Source organism: Mesoplodon densirostris, chromosome 4 (genome assembly GCF_025265405.1).
Source record: "Mesoplodon densirostris isolate mMesDen1 chromosome 4, mMesDen1 primary haplotype, whole genome shotgun sequence".
Lineage (NCBI taxonomy): Eukaryota > Metazoa > Chordata > Mammalia > Artiodactyla > Ziphiidae > Mesoplodon > Mesoplodon densirostris.
This window is the reverse complement of record NC_082664.1, coordinates 127,716,129-127,736,007: the sequence shown is the minus strand read 5'-3', so window position 1 is coordinate 127,736,007 and position 19,879 is coordinate 127,716,129. Positions and strand designations below refer to the sequence as shown.

General features: G+C 38.7%; 1 protein-coding gene and 1 non-coding gene across 2 annotated transcripts; one reads left to right on the top strand and one right to left on the bottom strand.

The window, feature by feature from the left end:
* Positions 1-1,054: 1,054 nt before the first annotated feature.
* Positions 1,055-1,126, bottom strand: TRNAQ-CUG (transfer RNA glutamine (anticodon CUG)). Its single transcript has one exon. It is a non-coding gene; the product is annotated as a tRNA-Gln (tRNA).
* A 336-nt stretch (positions 1,127-1,462) lies between these two features.
* RAB11A (RAB11A, member RAS oncogene family) lies at positions 1,463-18,806 on the top strand. The gene is made up of 5 exons (XM_060097147.1): positions 1,463-1,647; positions 7,968-8,163; positions 8,424-8,617; positions 9,578-9,658; positions 18,417-18,806. The coding sequence occupies exons 1-5, from the start codon at positions 1,608-1,610 to the stop codon at positions 18,554-18,556; spliced, it is 651 nt and encodes a 216-aa protein (XP_059953130.1). The 5' UTR covers positions 1,463-1,607; the 3' UTR covers positions 18,557-18,806.
* Positions 18,807-19,879: the final 1,073 nt, after the last annotated feature.

Genomic DNA, 19,879 nt, shown 5'->3' with positions numbered 1-19,879 from the left:
CTGGGAGCCTTAGGGAAGACTCCATTTCCTTGCTTTTTCCATCTTCTTCTTCTTCTTCTTCTTCTTTTTTTTTTTTTGTGCCTTTTCCACCTTCTACAAGCCTCTGCATTCCTAGGCTCCTGGCCCCCTTTCTCCATGTTCAAAGCCACAAGGGCTGGTTGAGGCCTTCTCACACAACATCACTCTGACCTCCTCTGTCTCCCTTTGCCTCTTTTAAGGACACTTGAGAGGACGTTAGGCCCTCTAATCATCCTATTTTAAAGTCAGTTGATTTGCAACCTTAATTCCATCTGCAACCTAATTCCCCTTTGCCATGTAACCTATCATATTCACAGTGCCCAAGGATTGGGAAGTGGACATCTTTGGGGAGCCATTACTCTGCTTACTACGGGCACTCTTGCCCAAAAGTCTAAATTGCATATAGGTTGTAGTGGGGTTTGACAATAAATGGGAAAAGCTTTTTGGTATTACAAAAACTCTCTTCAAATACAGGGAGACCCTGCTGCGTGATCTTCGGCAAATCACTTGAGTCTCCCCATCCACATTTCTGCTAAAATGGAAATTGCCATCCTTTGCTCTGCATGTTAAATGAAATAATTATGTAACCAGGTTTAGCTTAGAGGATGACAAATAGGGTTCAAGAAGTTCTTGATGAATCTTGATGAGGAGGGTGGGCGAGGTTCTCTGAATGACTGTCTGGAGAAGGTTTAAGAGATTTCGGGAGAAAAGGAGTGAGAAGTGCCTGCCCTTGAATGAAGGTGGAGGTTGAAAATTCTAGCAAAAGGAATCAACTTTCATGGAAGCTTTTGAAGAGGGCCCAGGTTAAAAAAAAAAAAAAGGGCGAAGAGCAGAGGCTACTTCGGAGACACCTAGGTGACAGAGAGTACAAAATCGAAGAGGGGAAGGTATGTGGTTTTCCTGGGCAAAGATAATATTTTGTGACATTCTGTCCCTACTTAGTTCAAGGACACATATACCGTAGGTGTACAGTCACCTAGTGAATAAGTAAATGAATTATAAAACCGTGGCCAGGAACATAAAAACCCAGCTGTGTAGGTTCCACCGAGATTTGAACTCGGATCGCTGGATTCAGAGTCCAGAGTGCTAACCATTACACCATGGAACCGCCACACGCACAACCTCGCCTTCGGCTCTCTAATCCTTAAAGAACCCTGCCCCCATCCACAAACCAACCGCCATAGGCAGTGCTGAAGTGCTCCCCAGCGCCCCGCTTCGCGGCATGGCGGCGCATGGAATGAGGGAGAGACCATTAAGTTCTGAGAGCAGCCGCTAGGAAGGTCAGCCGGCAGTCCAGGACTCAGTATCCGCTCTGAGCCTTCCGAGGCGGGGGGAGGGGTGGACGAGAATTTGAAAACGTAAGGGAAACCCGAGAGCACCGCCCTTCTTAGCCTCAGGGGCGGGGCACCGCCTCCCCGGAAGTACTTCCCCTTAGGGGCGGGGGCCTGCCGGAAGTGGCGTAGCGGCAGGGAGGGGTTCTTTACCGGGTCCGGCTGCTGAAGCTCGGCGCTCGGTTTACCCCTGCAGCGACGCCCCCTGGTCCCACCGGTACCACTGCTGCTCCCGCCCCTTCGCTTCTCGGCCGCGCCATGGGCACCCGCGACGACGAGTACGACTACCTCTTCAAAGGTGAGGCCACGGGCTCTCGAACTCTCCCCCGAGTCCCGGTTCGGGGGCTCGGGACACTCCCGGGGGACCCGCCCGCGGGCTGCCCCTGCCCTGAGATCGGCCTTTCTCAGCCCTTCCTCTGTGTGCGGTTCGTCCTTCGGTCTCCCAGCTCAGCTCCTTTCCCTCCTGTCACAGAAGGGATCCTCACCACACAGCAGTCTCTTAGCGACCTCCCCAGAGGCCTGAGGACGCCTCAGAGCCCCTATCCTGCGCCCTTCTCGCGTCCGGCTGCTGTCTCCCAAATCGCCTTCCTTCCTCCCCGGGTTCCAGGGCCCCTTCAAAGGGGCGCCCCTCCCACCGTCCATCTTTTCGGATTGAGCGCCCCCTCCCCCTCAGTATACACCCTCCCTGAGCCCCTCTGACAGGCCCTTCCCTCCGCTCTTCACCTTTCCCTCGACCTACGCTCCCAGTACAGGTCTTTTTCTTATCCGTCGCCCTTTCCTCTCGGGAGGGCCCCTTCCCCTCTCCTCGGACAGACGCCTCTCCTAGCACTCTTCTTCCATCAGCGGGGCCAGGCCCTGGTTAAAAGCCGCACGGGCCGGCGGCCCCACCCCCACCCGCCCCACAGTTCTCTCGGTCAGTAACCTTCTCGCACTGCCCCCAGCATTGGTAGCTCTTTCTCTGCCTTCCCTCCCCAGATAGTTGAAGAGCTCTCCCACGTCTCGTGTGCGACCCCCGACGCTGGGGGGGGGTAGGGCAGGAGGGATCGTCCCAGCACCCACGCGCGCACTTGTCGCAGTGACCCGGCAGACCGATGTGACTTGCCACCTAGTCTTTTTTCTTCTACCCTCCCTTCCCAGCGGCAGACAGCCTGGGATAGCTCTTGACTCTGCTCGAGAGAAGGGGTTGCGGATGGGTGGTGGCTGTTATCCTTGCCAGACCTGAAGGCCCAGTTCCTGAGCAGGAAAGGTTGTGCGCTGCACAAATACTAGCTTTCTTTATCGCTGTGGACTGGTTGCTTCCTGCTGCAACACTGGGAGGATCCAACCTTTTGGTGTTTTTAGAACAGGAAGGGAAGAGTCCTAGTTGGCCGCATACCTTTTCCCAGAGGTGGAGGGGGGAGCGGCATGGGGAAGTTGCGTGCTCTTTGGTCAAATTAAATATTTTTCATAAGGTAGGGAAACGTGTAGTGCACTTGGACAAAACATATTGGAGGGTGAGGAGTGAAAAAAAAGAATTGCTATTGGTTAGTCCAGAAAGGATCCAAATAGTTTTCTTTTTTAATCAACAAAAATAATGGACACAGTTTTCATTGAGAGAAGAGTACACTAAATGCTTTTTTTGTTGGATGAATGTGCTCTCTCTGATGGTCTTTCTCGGCTCCTGAATTAGGAGGGCAGCCATCAGTAGTATGCTGAACAAAGATCATTACCAAGGAGGAAGAAGCCATTGCTATTAAAGCTTTACAGTGGAGGGTGGAGTTTAAAAAGAATGTTAAGCTTGGTGACTGTTTCTAACTTTGCCACTGGGTGCTAAGAATGGTTGACTAAACAAGCAGGAAACATTGCTTTACCAATACTTTGCAAATCTTGGCACACTAGCAGATGATATGCCCTTATCACCACTTATTCTTCTGGGCCAGAAATTTTTATATAGGGTGAGTACCTTCCCACCCCCCTGATAGTGGAAAGGCATTTATGGAGAAGAGGGTACTTAATGCATTTTGCAAATAGAAAAAAGAAACATGAATTAGTTTGCACACTCTTGGCTGAAGGCATCTGAGGTCTGGTGCAGTTACTTAAGTGAGACCCTGGAGACTGGGGTTTAGTCATTAAAGAGAGATTTGTTTTGTTAAACAAGGTGCAAGGGCAGTGGGCAGCTAGGTACTTTTGAAGTAATTAATTTAGGACGAGATAGACTATCAGAGTATTTCTCCTGTTTGTTTTAGAACTTGAATGTTGGTTATAGAAGCCAGTTATTTTCTCACAAAGAATACTCAGTATCCTGGATTGGCTTAAGAAATTTTAACTTAGCTTTGGGTTTAGACCATCCTACTAACAATGATTGAGAGAGCACAGGGCTTTGGAATCTCACAGGCCTGGGTTCAAATACTGATTCAGGTTTTACATTTGCTTTGTGACCTTTGGAAAGATGACTTTTTTGAGCCTCAGTTCCCTCATCTATTAAAAAAAAAAAAACACCTCTCAGGGCTGTTGTGAGAATTAAATGAGACTGATTGTAAAATTTTAGCTTCTGTGAGGACTCAATAAATGGTAATAATGTGAAAGAATTCGGGGTTTTTTTTAAACCTGAATCTATAACTATAAGAGCATTTAAGTATTAGTAAAGAAACTTAAAACTAGGACCTCCTAAAGTGTTTTATATTTCCATGGGTTATGGTTTCATGTGTTGTACATTTTGCTGTTTGATAAGGTATTTTAAAAATTCTGCTGAGAAAGATTTCCACTTTTTTAAAATCTCTTACAGGATATGAGTCACTTTTTAACTTCTGTGATGATTATATAGCCAATTTCTTATTTATACAATTATAATTTAAAGTGAAGCAACAATAATTTCATTTTAAGTGGTTTCATTCTACATAGATTTATTCCCTGAGATGAGCTGCAGCTGTCTAGCTGGAAGAATACTGACCTAGCAAACAAGAGTTGAGGGAATTGTAAATTAGTTTGTAACTCTAACCAGTTGGAAATGAAGGAATATTTTGATTGGTGTAGGATGGAGTGGTCCAAGTGGGAATGTAATGTGGGGAGAGCAGGAGCATTATTCTAAACTATGTATTTGTTCTTGAACATTAATCTTTAGTTAAGTTCAACAGTGAGACTTTTGGTGGAGGTGGGGAATTAATTTTATTTTTAAAACTTAACTTTTTATTTTAAAAACTTTAATTCCACAAATATTTACACACAATGTGGTTAAGGCCCTTTGGGACACATAAATGAAGTATGAATCAATCATAGTTCCTATTTACAAATATTGTGGTAGACACCAATTCAGTCAGAGTCACATTTTCTGAAAATACCTGGATACGTAGTATACACCATTTTCTTTTCAGTCTCGTTGAAGGTCAGTAGTAATTAACATCAGCTGATTGCCAGTGGGACCGATCATAGGAACTTTGCTGTCTTGCATCTTGATAGGTTTTCTTTCACAACTTTTGGTTGAGCAATTTGGGTTCTGCTGAATTTAGAAAAACTTGTCTAGACTTCAGCCTTATAGAATTTTAAAGACTCTTGGTGAGATTGGACTATGAATAGTTGAAAGAGTAGAAAGATCTCCAAGTTTATTTATAAAAGCCAGTATGAAAATTATCAGTTACTCCTTCAGGTGATAACTTTTAGGTCTGAGATACTATGGCTGATTTGTTTAATTAAATTTTAATCCAGTACGCTAGTTTGCAAGAGAGTGTGTAAAACTAAATGTGGTTGAAGAGTTGGAAATTTTTGTTAAAAATGGTCAGTTAATATGTATATTCTGTTTTTATGGCATTTAGCAGCGTAGTATTTGATATATAATGAACCAAATTTAGCATTAGATATTAGAGATGATACGTAAAATTCAGCAGATGAGGTTAACCAAGTGGTAATGAATATTATCAGGTTATTTTAGAAATGTGATACATGTTTCATATACAGATGCTGTTATTTAATTTATGCTTACACACGTATATATATGTTATGTAGATGGCTATAGTTATAAAATGTTTAAAGTGGAAGTACTTTTAACCTAAGATACTAGTTATGGAAAGTATAGGAAAAACTTCAAATTCCTTTCTTGAACTATAGGATGTGATCATATAGTTTGTCTCATTAAAAAAAATCAATTAAGTATTGTCATCTTAATGAGAGAAACTGTTTTGATTAGAAATTAAGTCTGAGTCCATGAACTTTCGGGTTTTTGGTTTGTTTTTTTAAATCATAGGCAGTAAATTCTCTTCTGTTGTTTAGGTAATTTAACCCATTCTAGTTTGTTTATTTTTTAGTGAGCCTAAATATAACCTTTCTTGGTGTGGTTTCTCATTTGGCAACTGAATAGAAGCAGCTTTCCTTAGTGTGTCATTTCTCAGCATCATCTTGGCAGCGCTATTCTTAAAGAACCAATACCTTCTGTTGTCATTTAAGATACAATCCTTTAAGAAGTTGCTAGTCATAATTCTGTCAGCCTTTTCCATGTCTAGTTGAGATAACTATTTTATATTATATAAAGTATTCATGAATCTTGAATTATTTTCAGATAAGGGTACTAATTTTATGTTAAAATTAATTGGTTATATCAAGGGGAAAACACGTCCTCACTAAATATTTTTATGATGGCATAAAGATTTGAGGATGGGGAGATAATGAACATAATCATTAAAGTGGAGGTTGAAAGGCAAGAGACCAAAATTTGAAAGTACTAGAGTTTTTGTGGGATGGAGAAAGTGTTCTTTGAGTTATTTATTTATTTATTTTCCAAAGGCATTATCATTCTAGATGTCTTGCTCTTTGGCTTTAAACTAAATGACTGGCTTCTAAATCAATATATCTGATGTATCTGAGTCCCTGTGCAGTAGAAACGTTCAGCTTTTTGGGTTTTCCCTTCTGTCCTATTCCCACTTCAAGTGAGACCTTCATACCTCAGTGCTAGCATGGGGCCAGAAAAGATTCAAAGTTTTCCTCAGCAGAACATCCAGCCTCTTACACTAAGAGGCAGCAGTGAGTACACCCTGCTAATGGGGTGAACTTGATTACTGAAACTGGGATTTCATTTCACATCTAGAATGGGGGACCTTGAGAACTAACATATCAACCAACTATCCTATAAAATTGGAAGTGCATTGTTTTTGTACGTTACTTTCACGAGCTTAGCATCTTCTTCCCTGGTATCCAAATTAAAGCATTTACTGTATTATCTGTGTTTGCTGCAGTACCTCTGACACCTCTAATTGACTATATAACTAGAAATAACTATGCATTTTGCTGCATGGGGTCACTGCTGCCGGGATGATTTCTTGCTGAATCAGCTGATAGACGAGGCCAGAAAGATATGCATTTGCTAATTGTACTCTCTCCAAGACTGACCAGAGGCCAGCTTATATCCGCTCTTGTGGCAAGGAAGGAATGCGTAATGGACTCTGCCCTCTGACCTGAGTGCAGTGAGCGCTCACAGTTTTCACTGCCCTTGCCACCCTCTACCAGATACCAGTCTCTTTTAGTAAGGCATGGTCTTATTCCTGGTGTTATTCTTACATGTTTGATTATCTAGTCCTGGTATATAAGTCAATTAACTAATAAGAACTAAGAAGCAGCATTAGTAGTCAACAGTAGGAATAAGTATAATATTTTCTGAAATCTTGAAAAAATTTTTTACCAAGGAAAAAAATGTTATCAAGCTCAGATTCTGTAAACCTGTGAACTCATTTGTTCTTTAAATTCAGATAGAAATGCTTTAAAACAAATTGACTGCCTATTGCCCCATTGTTTTTGAAGTGTAATATCACCTTAGGTGAAAAAGAATCCACTGTATTTAGCTAGTAAATAAACTGCCTCCTATAGTAATCATAGGAAATAAATTCATCTAATCAAACCTTTTTTTTTTTTAATTCATTAAGTCGTAAGTAAAAGTGTAGGCCCTCCTTGCTTTGGCTTTGACTCAGAGTAAGTCAGAGTTATTGGTCAGCTTTCTAGGGCCCCTGTTAAACTTAGTGGGGTGTTTGTTTTTGGAGGGGTCTCTAGTCTCCTGCCAGTCTGGTAAATGTAACTATGAAAGGGCCATTGTAGTTTCTGTGATCTGGGTGGCAAAGTTTATAAACTTGATGCCTTCTGTGTTACGTGTGTTTCATTTTGCCTAGGTATGAGTCCTGAGGTCATCCAGGCTTTGATGAGACTAAGTAGAACATACTTAGGGCACTAACATCCTTTGTTGCTTTCACGTCTAATACATTTTCATATCACAAATTGTTCATTTGGTTTAGGATTTATCTTTCAAGTTATTACCTTCTAAGGCAGTAAGGTTGGTATAGCGTTGATTGTTAAATTAATGCATTAGCCTGTCATCAGTGCCTAGTAGACCTATGATTAAAATTTGCATGTGTGAGACAGGATACTTTATCTGTGCTAAGCAGATGATGTGTGAAAGATGATGTGTGGAAGTCACTATGCAGGTAGAAACACGTTAAAAAGAATAAATTGGTTTTATCGATTGATAACATGGGCACTCAGCTCCACCCCCACCCTCATCCCTTTTTAAAAATCAGATGCCCTGTCTTTTTTTGCTTTAAAACATGATGGCATTGTGAATGTGTGTGCCTCATTCATCTGACATTAAGTTCTTTGTCTTTTTAGTTGTCCTTATCGGAGATTCTGGTGTTGGAAAGAGTAATCTCCTGTCTCGATTTACTCGAAATGAGTTTAATCTTGAAAGCAAGAGCACCATTGGAGTAGAGTTTGCAACAAGAAGCATCCAGGTTGATGGGAAAACAATAAAAGCACAGATATGGGACACGGCAGGGCAAGAGCGATACCGAGCTATAACATCAGCGTAAGTCTCATAGTTTTTTTGAGTTCTGTGAAATAGGCTACCAAAGTGAATTAGCTGACTTTTGGTATTGGCAAAAGGTACTGTTTTGTTTCCTTTAAAGAATTCCGGTATTAGGATTCTAAAATTTATAAGTGTGTTTAAAACTATATATATGTGTATGTATATATATATATATATATTCCATATACTTAGTCTTTTCTGGTGTTCTCTTCCATCTTGTGGTTGTTTTCTAATAGTTAAATACATGTTTCTGTTTTCAGATACTATCGTGGAGCTGTAGGTGCCTTATTGGTTTATGACATTGCTAAACATCTCACGTATGAAAATGTAGAGCGATGGCTGAAAGAACTGAGAGATCATGCTGATAGTAACATTGTTATCATGCTTGTGGGCAATAAGAGTGATTTGCGCCATCTCAGGGCGGTTCCTACAGATGAAGCAAGAGCTTTTGCAGGTTAGTGATATGAATTCTGTGATATTACAGTGATTCTGTATTTCTTGCAGTTTTGATAACCCTCCCATGAGGGTAATCGGTTACAGTAGTTTTGGAAAGGTAAACATGAACGCTTAACAAGTATTGTTGTTTTGAAAGTGTGTGATGACTGTACGACTCTTTTGCTTAACTTTGAGTTATTAAAACTAGTATTTTGAGTTTTTGCTGCCAAAAATTGAATATGAATACTGTCTTCTTTTCTCTCCCTGGAACGGGTAGATGAAATCTATGTTTATTCTGTGCTTCCTGCCTTTTTCCATTATGTCTGTGTTTTACTAAGGCTTGTTCTATGTGTGTCCGAAAAGTAGTGGCCTAGGGAGTGGTCAAGGACCAACAGGGATGTAGCTGCTTAGGAGCTGTAACTTTTTTGGCTTTATAGAGGATCTGCCTATCTGTTGACTCCGTACTGGTAGGGGCAGCCTACTAGAAGGCAACATTGTACATTCTTGACTAGTGAAAATTGTGACCTTCCACTATTAATTATGCTGTGAATAAAATTTTCTATCACAGTTTTTCAGTTTTCTAGGAGAGAAGCTTTATTTCAGATAATACAGTCACAGAATTCTGAGTGAATCACATATACCCACCCACGTTCATACCATAGCTATGTGGTTGATGGGGAGAAGCCCAGTAAGGGATGAAATTAGCTGAGTATTTGATAAGTTTACTACATTATGCCTAATGTTCATTGCTAGTGGTAGTATTTAGATGTAACGAGTATTTATTTTAATTAAGAAGTCAGTGAAAATTTCTCGCTGTCATTTTTAATCTACTAACGTGGAAGTAACATGTGTTCTTATTCCTCAAGAAGTTGGGGAGGTCTTGGGCTTTAAAAAAGTTCTGTTACTTTCCTTTTGAAAGCTTTAATACATCCCTTGTATTAAAATTTGACAAGACTGAAGTTTTTGTGTCTCCCCACAGAAAAGAATGGTTTGTCATTCATTGAGACATCTGCTCTAGACTCTACAAATGTAGAAGCTGCTTTTCAGACAATCTTGACAGGTGAGACTTGCATTTTTAGATTATACCAGTGGGAATTTGAAGTATTAGGAAGGAAATTTAAACAAATTAATCAGGAAACTAAACTATAAAATCACACTGAGAATGACTATCATTTGAAAGCTACTATCGCAAGACCTGTTTAGAGTACAAAATTAGTTAACAACCCTTGCTTGCTGAGCTTTAATCATCCTAATTCATCTGGTTTATAGTGGGAAAAATACTTTGAAAATAATTTGTTCACTGCTGTTATTACTTTGGTCCATGAATTCCATATTTCATGGTCATAAGCACAAAGCAATGCTTAATGGTACTTTTTAGAAAATAAATATTGAAATCCCATTTATGGAAAGATATGAATGTCCTTTTGAAGTTCAGTAAAAAAAGGCATTCTTGGTTCTGATTTGTTATAGAAGCACCCAGGGAAAAATATATTCTTAAAAACTTAAATGAGAAAACAAAAAGTAAAATTCTGCCGTGATCTATTATTGGATAAGAAGCAAGGTGTTACCTGTGGAGAAAATCAGTCAGTGATTACATACTGAAAAGTTTAAATAAGTAGTGGGAAAGGAACAAAATTCATGCTGTTTTGGAATGTGGATGTGTAGACCAGGTCAACCTCAGGAATAAGAGGACATTTTATTTATGTTGACTCATATTTACCCTGTCTTTAATAGAATGAACACTTCATCTGAAAGTTTAATCTTAATCCTCTAATAGGCACTTCAGTGAGTTGTTTTTAAGTACTTTAAAAATGTATATTACTTTAAAAATTTTTATTTATTTATTTGGCTATGCTGGGTCTTAGTTGCAGCATGAGGGATCTAGTTCCCTGACCAGGGATCGAACCCAGGCCTCCTGCATTGGGAGCGTGGAGTCTTAACCACTGGACCACCAGGGAGGTCCCTGTATATTACTTTTAAGAACTCATAATTTAGAGTATAGTCTTGATATATAGTGATCTTATGTGGTCTAAAGAATATATATGGAGAAATGGTTAAATAAATGAGCTTCCAATTATAATGTAAGAAAATTGTTATTCTTCGTATGCAGCACTTGTATTGGAGACCAACAGATTTTAGCTTTTAAATGTTATTTTACTGTAAAAATGTAGGGAATAAAACTTAGGGTTTAGGAACATGGGCTTAGAAGCCTGACTTGGTTTCTAGTCCTGGCTGCTCCATTTATTAATTAGCTCCTATAATCTTCGGCAAGTTACTTAACCTTTCTAGCCCTTAATTTCTTCGTATGTAAAGTTGAAATCTGTTTTGGAAGTTCTGTTATTTTCTTTCAAGTAAGGGCTTGTATTTATAAATACCTTGTGATATGATTTGACTTGACTGTTAATGTTGTGACTTAAAGGTTTTTGTCTCTATAACCTAACTCACAGAAAAGAATTGTCTGTCATTGAGACATCTACTCTAGACTCCAAAAATGAGTACATGAGTTTGTACATGTAAAATACTTAGCTGTCCCTGGTACATTGTAAATATTTGATATCGGTAGCTAAATAGCAGTTAAGGTATGAAAAAAAACTCATTAAAAATAAACTATATTGATGATTTACATACCTGGTTTATTAGAATTCTTTTCTGTTATCAGAAAAATAGTAAACACAGTAGCTTTCTTTTAGAATCTTTGTGTCAACTTTCATTGCAGATTATTTCAAGCAAGCAAGATCAGATTGAATAGGCAGTATGTCTGCAAATCCTTTTTTTCCTTTTTAAGCACTTGTGTGGTTTCTCTTGGGTCAATGTGTTGAATACTCAATTGAGACCCAGGAGCTGTAGGCTTTACTTTTTATCACTTTGCTCTCATTCCCTGTGTAACTAAAGCCAGTGAACCTCTCTAGTCCTAAGATTCAGTGTCTTAACATGAGTGAATTAAATCATCTTCAAAGTCTGTGAGTCTCTTCAGGCCTCTGAAAAACCTCATTTGAAAAAACTTTAGTTAGTCCTTGTTGGGTTATTTTTTATGTCCTGTCAAATCTCTGCTATAATTCTAGCCCATTCTGATTTCAATTTATAGCCCGTTTTTTTCTCATATTGAGTGAAAATGAGGCCAAGTGTTTTCTTCCATCTGCAGTTAACTATTTTATGTATTGTTTTGTAACGTTGAACGTATGATCTGTTCAAACATGAACTAATCAATAAGCAGTGATACATACTTTAAGTTGATCTGTTTTGTCCTGAATGATGAACATCTGGCTGTTTCTCTTAAAATTCACTCTTGATTAAGCTTTTGTTACTGCTTAATTAATATTGCTTGAAAGCAAACAAGGCTTGAGCTTCACTTACTACTACCACTTTTCCTCTCTATGTAGCCACTATTTCCTCAGCTTCCTGTAATAAATCTCAGTGTTGATCTGTGGGATCAGAGATCACTGCATATGGCAGCAGACATCTGTGTTTTGCAAGTGTTAGGATGTTTGTTCTAAACTTTTCTGTATAATAGTGGGAGTATTAATGCATAGAAAAAAACAGGAAATAGAACAGTATTCTCATTAGGCTTAATTCTGCCTTACGTGTTAACAGTATTAAGGGAGCATTTATGTTGTATTTTGATGTTGCTGGAAGAAAAAAATAGCTTTTTACTTTTTAAGATGCAAAATTATGTATTAGAAAATGTATCTCCATTGTTACTTCAAAGTTAACTGTGTTGCTTTTTTTTAGAATCGACCCATGCCATTCTTGACACCATGAATTTGACAGTAACTTCATGACATAATTTTGCTGATGGTATTTTTAGGAGGTGGTTGGTTAGTGCATGAGTGAGCCTGATACATTGCTTAGCCTGTAAATTTCAGTGCAGCTTTGTTTTCTTTCATCCTCAAGTTCATTGAGGGATGTTATTAATCCATATTTTCCATACTGTATATATATATATATTTTGCGGTACGCAGGCCTCTCACTGTTGTGGCCTCTCCTGTTGCGGAGCACAGGCTCCGGATGTGCAGGCTCAGCAGCCATGGCTCACGGGCCCAGCCGCTCCGCAGCATGTGGGATCCTCCCGGACCGGGGCACGAACCCGTGTCCCCTGCATCGGCAGGCGGACTCTCAACCACTGCGCCACCAGGGAAGCCCTATACTGTATTATTTTTTTCTTTTAACTTTGAATTTTGACAAATTCAGACTTAAAGTTTGCAATAATAGTACAAAATATTTGCAAATACCTTTAACCCATATTCCGCAGATGTTGATATTTTACCACACTTGCTTGCTTCTTTTTCTTCCTCTCTAAATATATAAATAATACTGTTTTTTTCCTGTACCATTTGAGAGTGACAGACATGTTGCCCATTATCCCTAAGTGCTTTTCAGCGTGTATTTCCTAAAATCAAGGATATAGTCTTTTCATAGCCATAGTACATTGATCAAAATTAGAGAGTTAGATAATAGTACCACATCAATGTTAAGCTACAGATCTTATTCAGGTTTTGCCAACTGTTCCAATTATGTCCTTATTAGCAAAAGACAGTCTGTAATCAGATCATACATTGCATTCAGTTGTCATAACTCTTTTTAGTTTTCTCTAATCTGGAATAGTTCCTCATTTTGTCTTTTGTTTATTGACATTTCTTGAAGGGTATGGGTCAGTTATTTTGTAGTGTCCCTCAATTTGGGTTTGTCTTATGTTTCCTTGTGATTCAGTTCTGGTTATGTATTTTCAGCAGGAATACCACAAAAGTGTTCTCAGTGCATCATATCAGAAGGCTCATGATATTGGTTTGTCTTATTAATTACTGGTGATGTTGGTTATGATGATGTCCTCCAAGTTTCTCCGTGTAATTAATAAGTCCAAGCCATCTTAGTAGTATGGAGACTAGATTCTTAATTCTGTGGTTGAAAGAATTTTTATTTTTTGGCTGCGCTGTGTGGCTTGTGGGATCTTATTTCCCCGACCAGGGATTGAACCTGTGCCCCCTGCAGTGGAAGCATGGAGTCCTAACCACTGGACTGCCAGGGAATTCCTGGTTGAAAGAATTTTAGTTCACTTAGCATATTGTCTCTTAAAAGTGAGGCTAGGGTTTTTCAGGCATTAATTTTATTGGAGTAGGGAGGATCTTTTAATCAGACATAGTAGCTTTGATTCTTTTCATGTAGCAACCTTGTGTCAGTCAAATCAGAGCATTTTTTTGACCTTCAAGAAACTTATATAGTGAGCAGTAGGTTTGAAGAAGGTCTAACAAATTCTGATGTAGGCTTTAGTAGGATAACTCAGGTCTCTGCTATTTTCACAATTTTTGGAGGGACTGAGGAATTTGGGGTTTTTTTGTTCCCCAATTTGGAGCTATTGCATTTAACTTCCTTAGAATTTACTTTGAAACTTGATCCATATTTTCATTAGAGTAGAAATAGGCATATGTCTTTTATTTAACTTTACTCGGTTATATTTAAAGCTATTTTATACTAATATTTTGCTTTATATTTAGATCTCATACAAGAGATCCTGTTATAAGAACGATAAAGCAGAATTCCTTTTCTTTCTAACCTTACCTGTCCTTTGGACTTCTTGAAAAGGGTCTGCACAGGAATTGGTATATCACATACATTTGGTTCTAAAGGAGAACATGCCCTTGAAAGAGGAAAATATTTGCATCTGGTTTAGCAAGTTATTAGTCCTGTTCCCCTCCCCCCACTTAAATAACCTTCTCTAATCAGATACCAGCTAGAAGGTACCTGCTTTATATTTTCTTATCAAAGTTTTTTTTAAGTGACACACCCAGCCTCAAGAGATGTTAAATTACTTGTGTAGCTTCTTAGTGCCCATTCTAACTGAAAGAAAAAATTTCTCCTAATTTTCTGATCAGCACTTTCCTTTTTCTTTGTTGCCTTGGGTGGCATTTTTATTAGCGGACATCTTTTTGGTGACTGTAGCAATGTAGTAATAATCTACTTCTACAAAACAGTATGCAGTACTTGCAGGCAGTTTTATAACACTGCTCAAATTTCTTTCCTTGTAATGAGATCTCTTTAATTATTTACCTTTCTGTGTTCTCTGAGAACTCTGCTTTTTCCTTTCTTCCAGTATTTGCTTTTTATTTAAGAACCTGCAAAATAATTTTTGTTTTGGTTCCCCTAATGTAATATTTAAAACCACTTGTAAAGAAGTTAAATTTTTAGTAGAGGGTCACATTTAATCATTTGCACTTGAGAAAGAAGAGCCTTCCAGTTGGGGATTAGGGAGAAAACATAAAGAATAAAGAATGAATGGTATAGTTTTTCAGTAAGTTGATGATTATCTTTACTTCTTAGTCACTAACCTGATTGAACGACTGTCTTTCTCTTTACCCTAGACACTCTGGTCCCATCGCTTTTTAAAATTTCTTTTTAAATTAATTAACTTATTCTTGGCTACGTTGGGTCTTCGTTGCTGCACGCGGGCTTTCTTAGTCTACTCTTTCTTAGTCTACTCTTCGTGGCGGTGTGCGGGCCTCTCATTGCGGTGGCTTCTCTTGTTGTGGAGCACAGGCTCTAGGTGCGCAGGCTTCAGTAGTTGTAGCATGCAGGCTTAGTAGTTGTGGCTCTCAGGCTCGTAGTTGTGGTGCACTGGCTTAGTTGCTCCGCGGCATGGGGATCTTCCCAGACCAGGGCTCGAACCCGTGTCCCCTGCATTGGCAGACGGATTCTTAACCACTGCGCCACCAGGGAAGCCCCGGTCCCATCCCTTTTTAATGAAAAGAATCCAAATGAAGACACCACGTCCTGCATATCCTTTTTTTTATTTTTTTAAATTCTAGTCTGCCTTTCTTTATTGGAATCTAATTTTTTCTCTTGGTGCTTCTTTGAAGCACCACTTTGAACCACTGTCAACCTTCTGAAACATAAATTTTAGCCACCTGCTTCCCCCAAAAAAGCATAAGAGAAGGCACACGAGCTGTCAGTGTTTTTGTTAGTTTACATATTCAGTTGATTACAGTTTGCTGTTATTCAACTTTAGGGAAATTAGTTTTTAACTTGGAAAAAATGTATTAATTTAGTTAGTACATTTCCTTTTCTTTAACTTTTTGTTATGGAAAATTTTCAGCATACCAAAAGTAGGATACTATCATGAGCTCCCATGTAGCCATCAACAACCTTCATTCAGTTCAGAGCCAATCTTTCCTCCTCCTACTCCCTCCCCCATTATTTTGAAACAAATCCCAGATATTACATCATTTCATTTGTAAACATTTCATGATGTATATTTAAAAGGTAGGACTTAAACCCGTAACAACAAAACCATTTAAAAACTGGCAGTAATTCCTTATTGTCCTCTATTATCCAAACAATATTAAAATTTCCTGTCTCAAATTTTAACAGTTCAACCTAGAATCCAAATGATGTTCGTACATTTGAAAATATGATTCCACTTTCTTTTTTTCCCCCATAACTTTATATTTTTAAAATTTTCAAATATTACAGAAGTAATACAGTGAACACCCATATATCCTTCATCTAAAATCCTCAGTTATTAACATTTTGCCACATTTGGTTTATTTCTATATGTGTAAATATACTTTTCTTCCCCTTTGCTCAATCTTTGGAAAGCAAACTGTAGACATTATGGCACTTTACTACTAAACACGTGAGCATTTTATCTCCTCAGAAAAAGGCATTCTCCTACATAATCACAATACCGTATATCATATCCAAGAACTTTGTTTACGTAGTATTATCTAATGTGCAAGTTCATATTCAGATTTCTCCAGGTGTACTAATAATGTCTTTTATAGATTTGGTTTTTACAGTTTAAACCTAGGATCCAGTCAAGGAAAACACATTGCATTGATGGAATTGTTATATATCTGGGTACTGAATAGAGTAGCCACTTGCTACGGGTTGTTATTGAGCACTTGAAATATGGCTATTGGACTGAGGAATTGGATTTTTTTTTTTTTTTTTTTTTTTTTTTTTGCGGTATGCGGGCCTCTCACTGTTGTGGCCTCCCCCGTTGCGGAGCACAGGCTCCGGACGCGCAGGCTCCGGACGCGCAGGCTCAGCGGCCATGGCTCACGGGCCCAGCCGCTCCGCGGCATATGGGATCCTCCCAGACCGGGGCACGAACCCGTATCCCCTGCATCGGCAGGCGGACTCTCAACCACTTGCGCCACCAGGGAGGCCCAGGAATTGGATTTTGAATTGTATTTATTTAACTTAAATAGGTGGTTAACGTATATTTAATATAAATAGGTGGGCTGTAGCCCACATCTGAAGCATTTATTCTCATCTTTAAATGTATTTTGTGGCAGTAACTTTTTTTTGAAGAGTCTTGGCCAGTTGTCTTATAGAATGTCCCTCAATCTGGATTTATCTAATTGTTTCCTCATGATAAATTCATTTTCAACATTTTTGGTAGGAATACATAGGTGTCATTCATAGGAATATATTATACTTCATAGTCCATCATAATAGGAGGCATATCATGTCAGTTTGTCCCATTTTTAGAATTCCCTTACCTTTTGAGGTTTTTTTTTTGTTGTTGGAGGGAGCACTTTGAGAACAAAGGTAAGATACATTCTTTGTTTGTAAGGAGTTTATATAGTCAGAGGGAGCTACTTTTAGGCAGTGCACTGTAAGACCAAATACAATATATTAAATAAGGATACTTGCTGTAGAGGAATTTAATAACATTTATTCATGTACTTAGTTATCAAACCCCTACTATATGCTGGAGATACAGCAGTGAATTAAGTAGATACAGTTTTGGTCCTTATAGTTTGTTGACTGAAAAAAATGCACAACCTAAAAGTTGAGAATTACGTCTTATTTGGCAGACTTGCTGAGGACTTAAGCCCAGGAGGCAGCCTCTCAGATAGCTCTGAGAGACTGTTCTGAAGAGGTAAGGGAGGAGCCAGGATATATAGGAGTTCCTTGAACAAAAACTAGGTAGTCTGGAACATCAAAAGATTACTGTTAATTAAGGAAAACCAGACATCTCAAGTTAATGAATTTAGGGCCTTTCTTTGTATGGGAAGATGCAAGAGTCTGGGCTCATTGAAATTACTCCTTTGATATGCACCTTAACTATCTAGGGCCAGTATCCTACTTTTCTCCATCCTGAATTCCCTCGGGGTGCACCGTGGGAGAGGGGGGTGGTTGCAGTGGCTGATGGCTTGATGGCCCATCATCCTTTGTTTACTGATACGGCAGGCAACGTTCCTCATCCACTAGTTTGTTTAGTGGAAGAGGTAGATGCTAAACAATTAGTTTTGATAAGTGTCATAGAAAATCTTAAGTTGCTTGATTTGAATAATTATTTCATTACAGTTTAACTTTAGTTCAGGAGGCACTGATAAACATTATCTTTCTGTTCTTCTTTTCCAAGAGTCCTTTGGGATTTTGACTTGTTTATGAAGTTGTATGCTTCCCTATGTAGCCAACAGAAATACCTACTGTGTCTGATAATGCAGATTTAAATATTTTTCTGTGGTACAGTGTCAATGTATGTAGGTTTTTTTGGTAAGGGTAGAAATTTAGATCTAAGCCCATAAACTGTGTAATCTCTTTAGACAAAGATTTATTTAACTGATTGGCAAACCTTTCCCTCTGAAATGGAAAACCTTTATTTCTCTTCTTACCCTAAGGGAAATTGTTGTGAAATAATGGGTTGACTAGAATCAGTGGCTGTTTGAAAGTAAAACTTTGAGTATATGCAGTCTCTGTTCAGTTTATTTGCATTTTTTTCTCTTATGAATATAACTTCTGCCTCTCTGTATCTTTTTTATCAACGATTTATGGGTCTGTTCACACTGGGTGTTGGTTTCTTCTTTTTTACTCAGAGATATACCGCATTGTTTCCCAGAAGCAAATGTCAGACAGACGTGAAAATGACATGTCTCCAAGCAACAATGTGGTTCCTATTCATGTTCCACCAACCACTGAAAACAAGCCAAAGGTGCAGTGCTGTCAGAACATATAAGGCGTTTCTCTTCTCCCCTAGAAGGCTGTGTATAGTCCAGTTCCCAGGTCTGAGATTTAAATATATTTGTAATTCTTGTGGTCATTTTTGTGTTTTATTACTTCCTCATACTTATGAATTTTTCCATGTCTTAAGTCTTTTGATTTTAGCTTTATAAAATCATCCACTTGTCCCGAATGACTGCAGCTTTTTTTTCCTGCTATGGCTTCACTAGCCTTAGTTTAATAAACTGAATGTTTGGATTCCTCAATTATTGTTTACTTTTCATCATGGAAGCTGTCACTGTAGGACATACTATAACTTGATCCCTTGAAGCTCAGATCTGTTGGTCTTGATTAAATCAAATTAAGAAGACTGTAGAAATAAGCTATCATTTTGCCACAGAGCGGCTTAAAATTAATACACTCTTCTCTCAGTGAAGTGTATATTTCCATAAATCTAAGAATTGCCCTATAAACATAGCAGAATTTTGAGAGCTTGAAAATTTTCCATTATTCTGGAAGTCAATTTCTAACATGCCTTAATAGGGTTATGTAGTTTAGTAAATTTTGTTTTTTAATTTTTGTAAACATCAAAGTTGATCAGAGAGGGGGGCACTTTTTTCTGGATAAGAATTATCTTAATAAACACAAAAGACTGTGATGATTTCAGTAGCAGTATGGTTATGGGGCCATATGTTAAACAGCGCTGCCTGGCAGGCTGGGAACTGGAGAGACTGGTGGAATTCCATATGAGGTGCCTCTGTTACAGTAATCAGGCAGCCCAAGTCATTTAACTTCTCTAATTTCCCAGCAGTAGATTGTGTGGCATTTTCTTGCTCAGGCAATAACTGGTTTAATGCTCTTAGTATCCAATGGTGAAGTGATAATTTTGTCTTAAAACCTTCCAGTAAATGAAATGCAACCTAGTTTTATCACCATATCCACCAGCAGGCATGGAAAATTATTTTAACAATGCTGATTTTTGAGTTTTGCAGTATATTATGGAATATAGTCCAGTTAAATATCTGGTTTCAGTATGTCTAAAGAATACAGTGAGAGGTTAATTTCTGCTCAAGTGGTACCACTTAAAGGCATGTATTCTTCTAGTATGCAAGATGAAGTAGTACCTTGAGTTAAATAGAATGCATTTAGGCATTGTACAAACCTGAAAGTTTTCTTCCACTACATTATTGAAATCAATGGAGCAACTCATTTCTCATTCAGAAATGTGCACACTAATATTTAGTTTTGTTTTCTTGTGGATAGTATTGAGCACTTAACTCTGAAGTGTTCTACAAGTTGTGTCAACTAAAGTGATACTATTCAGGATGGTGGAATATCC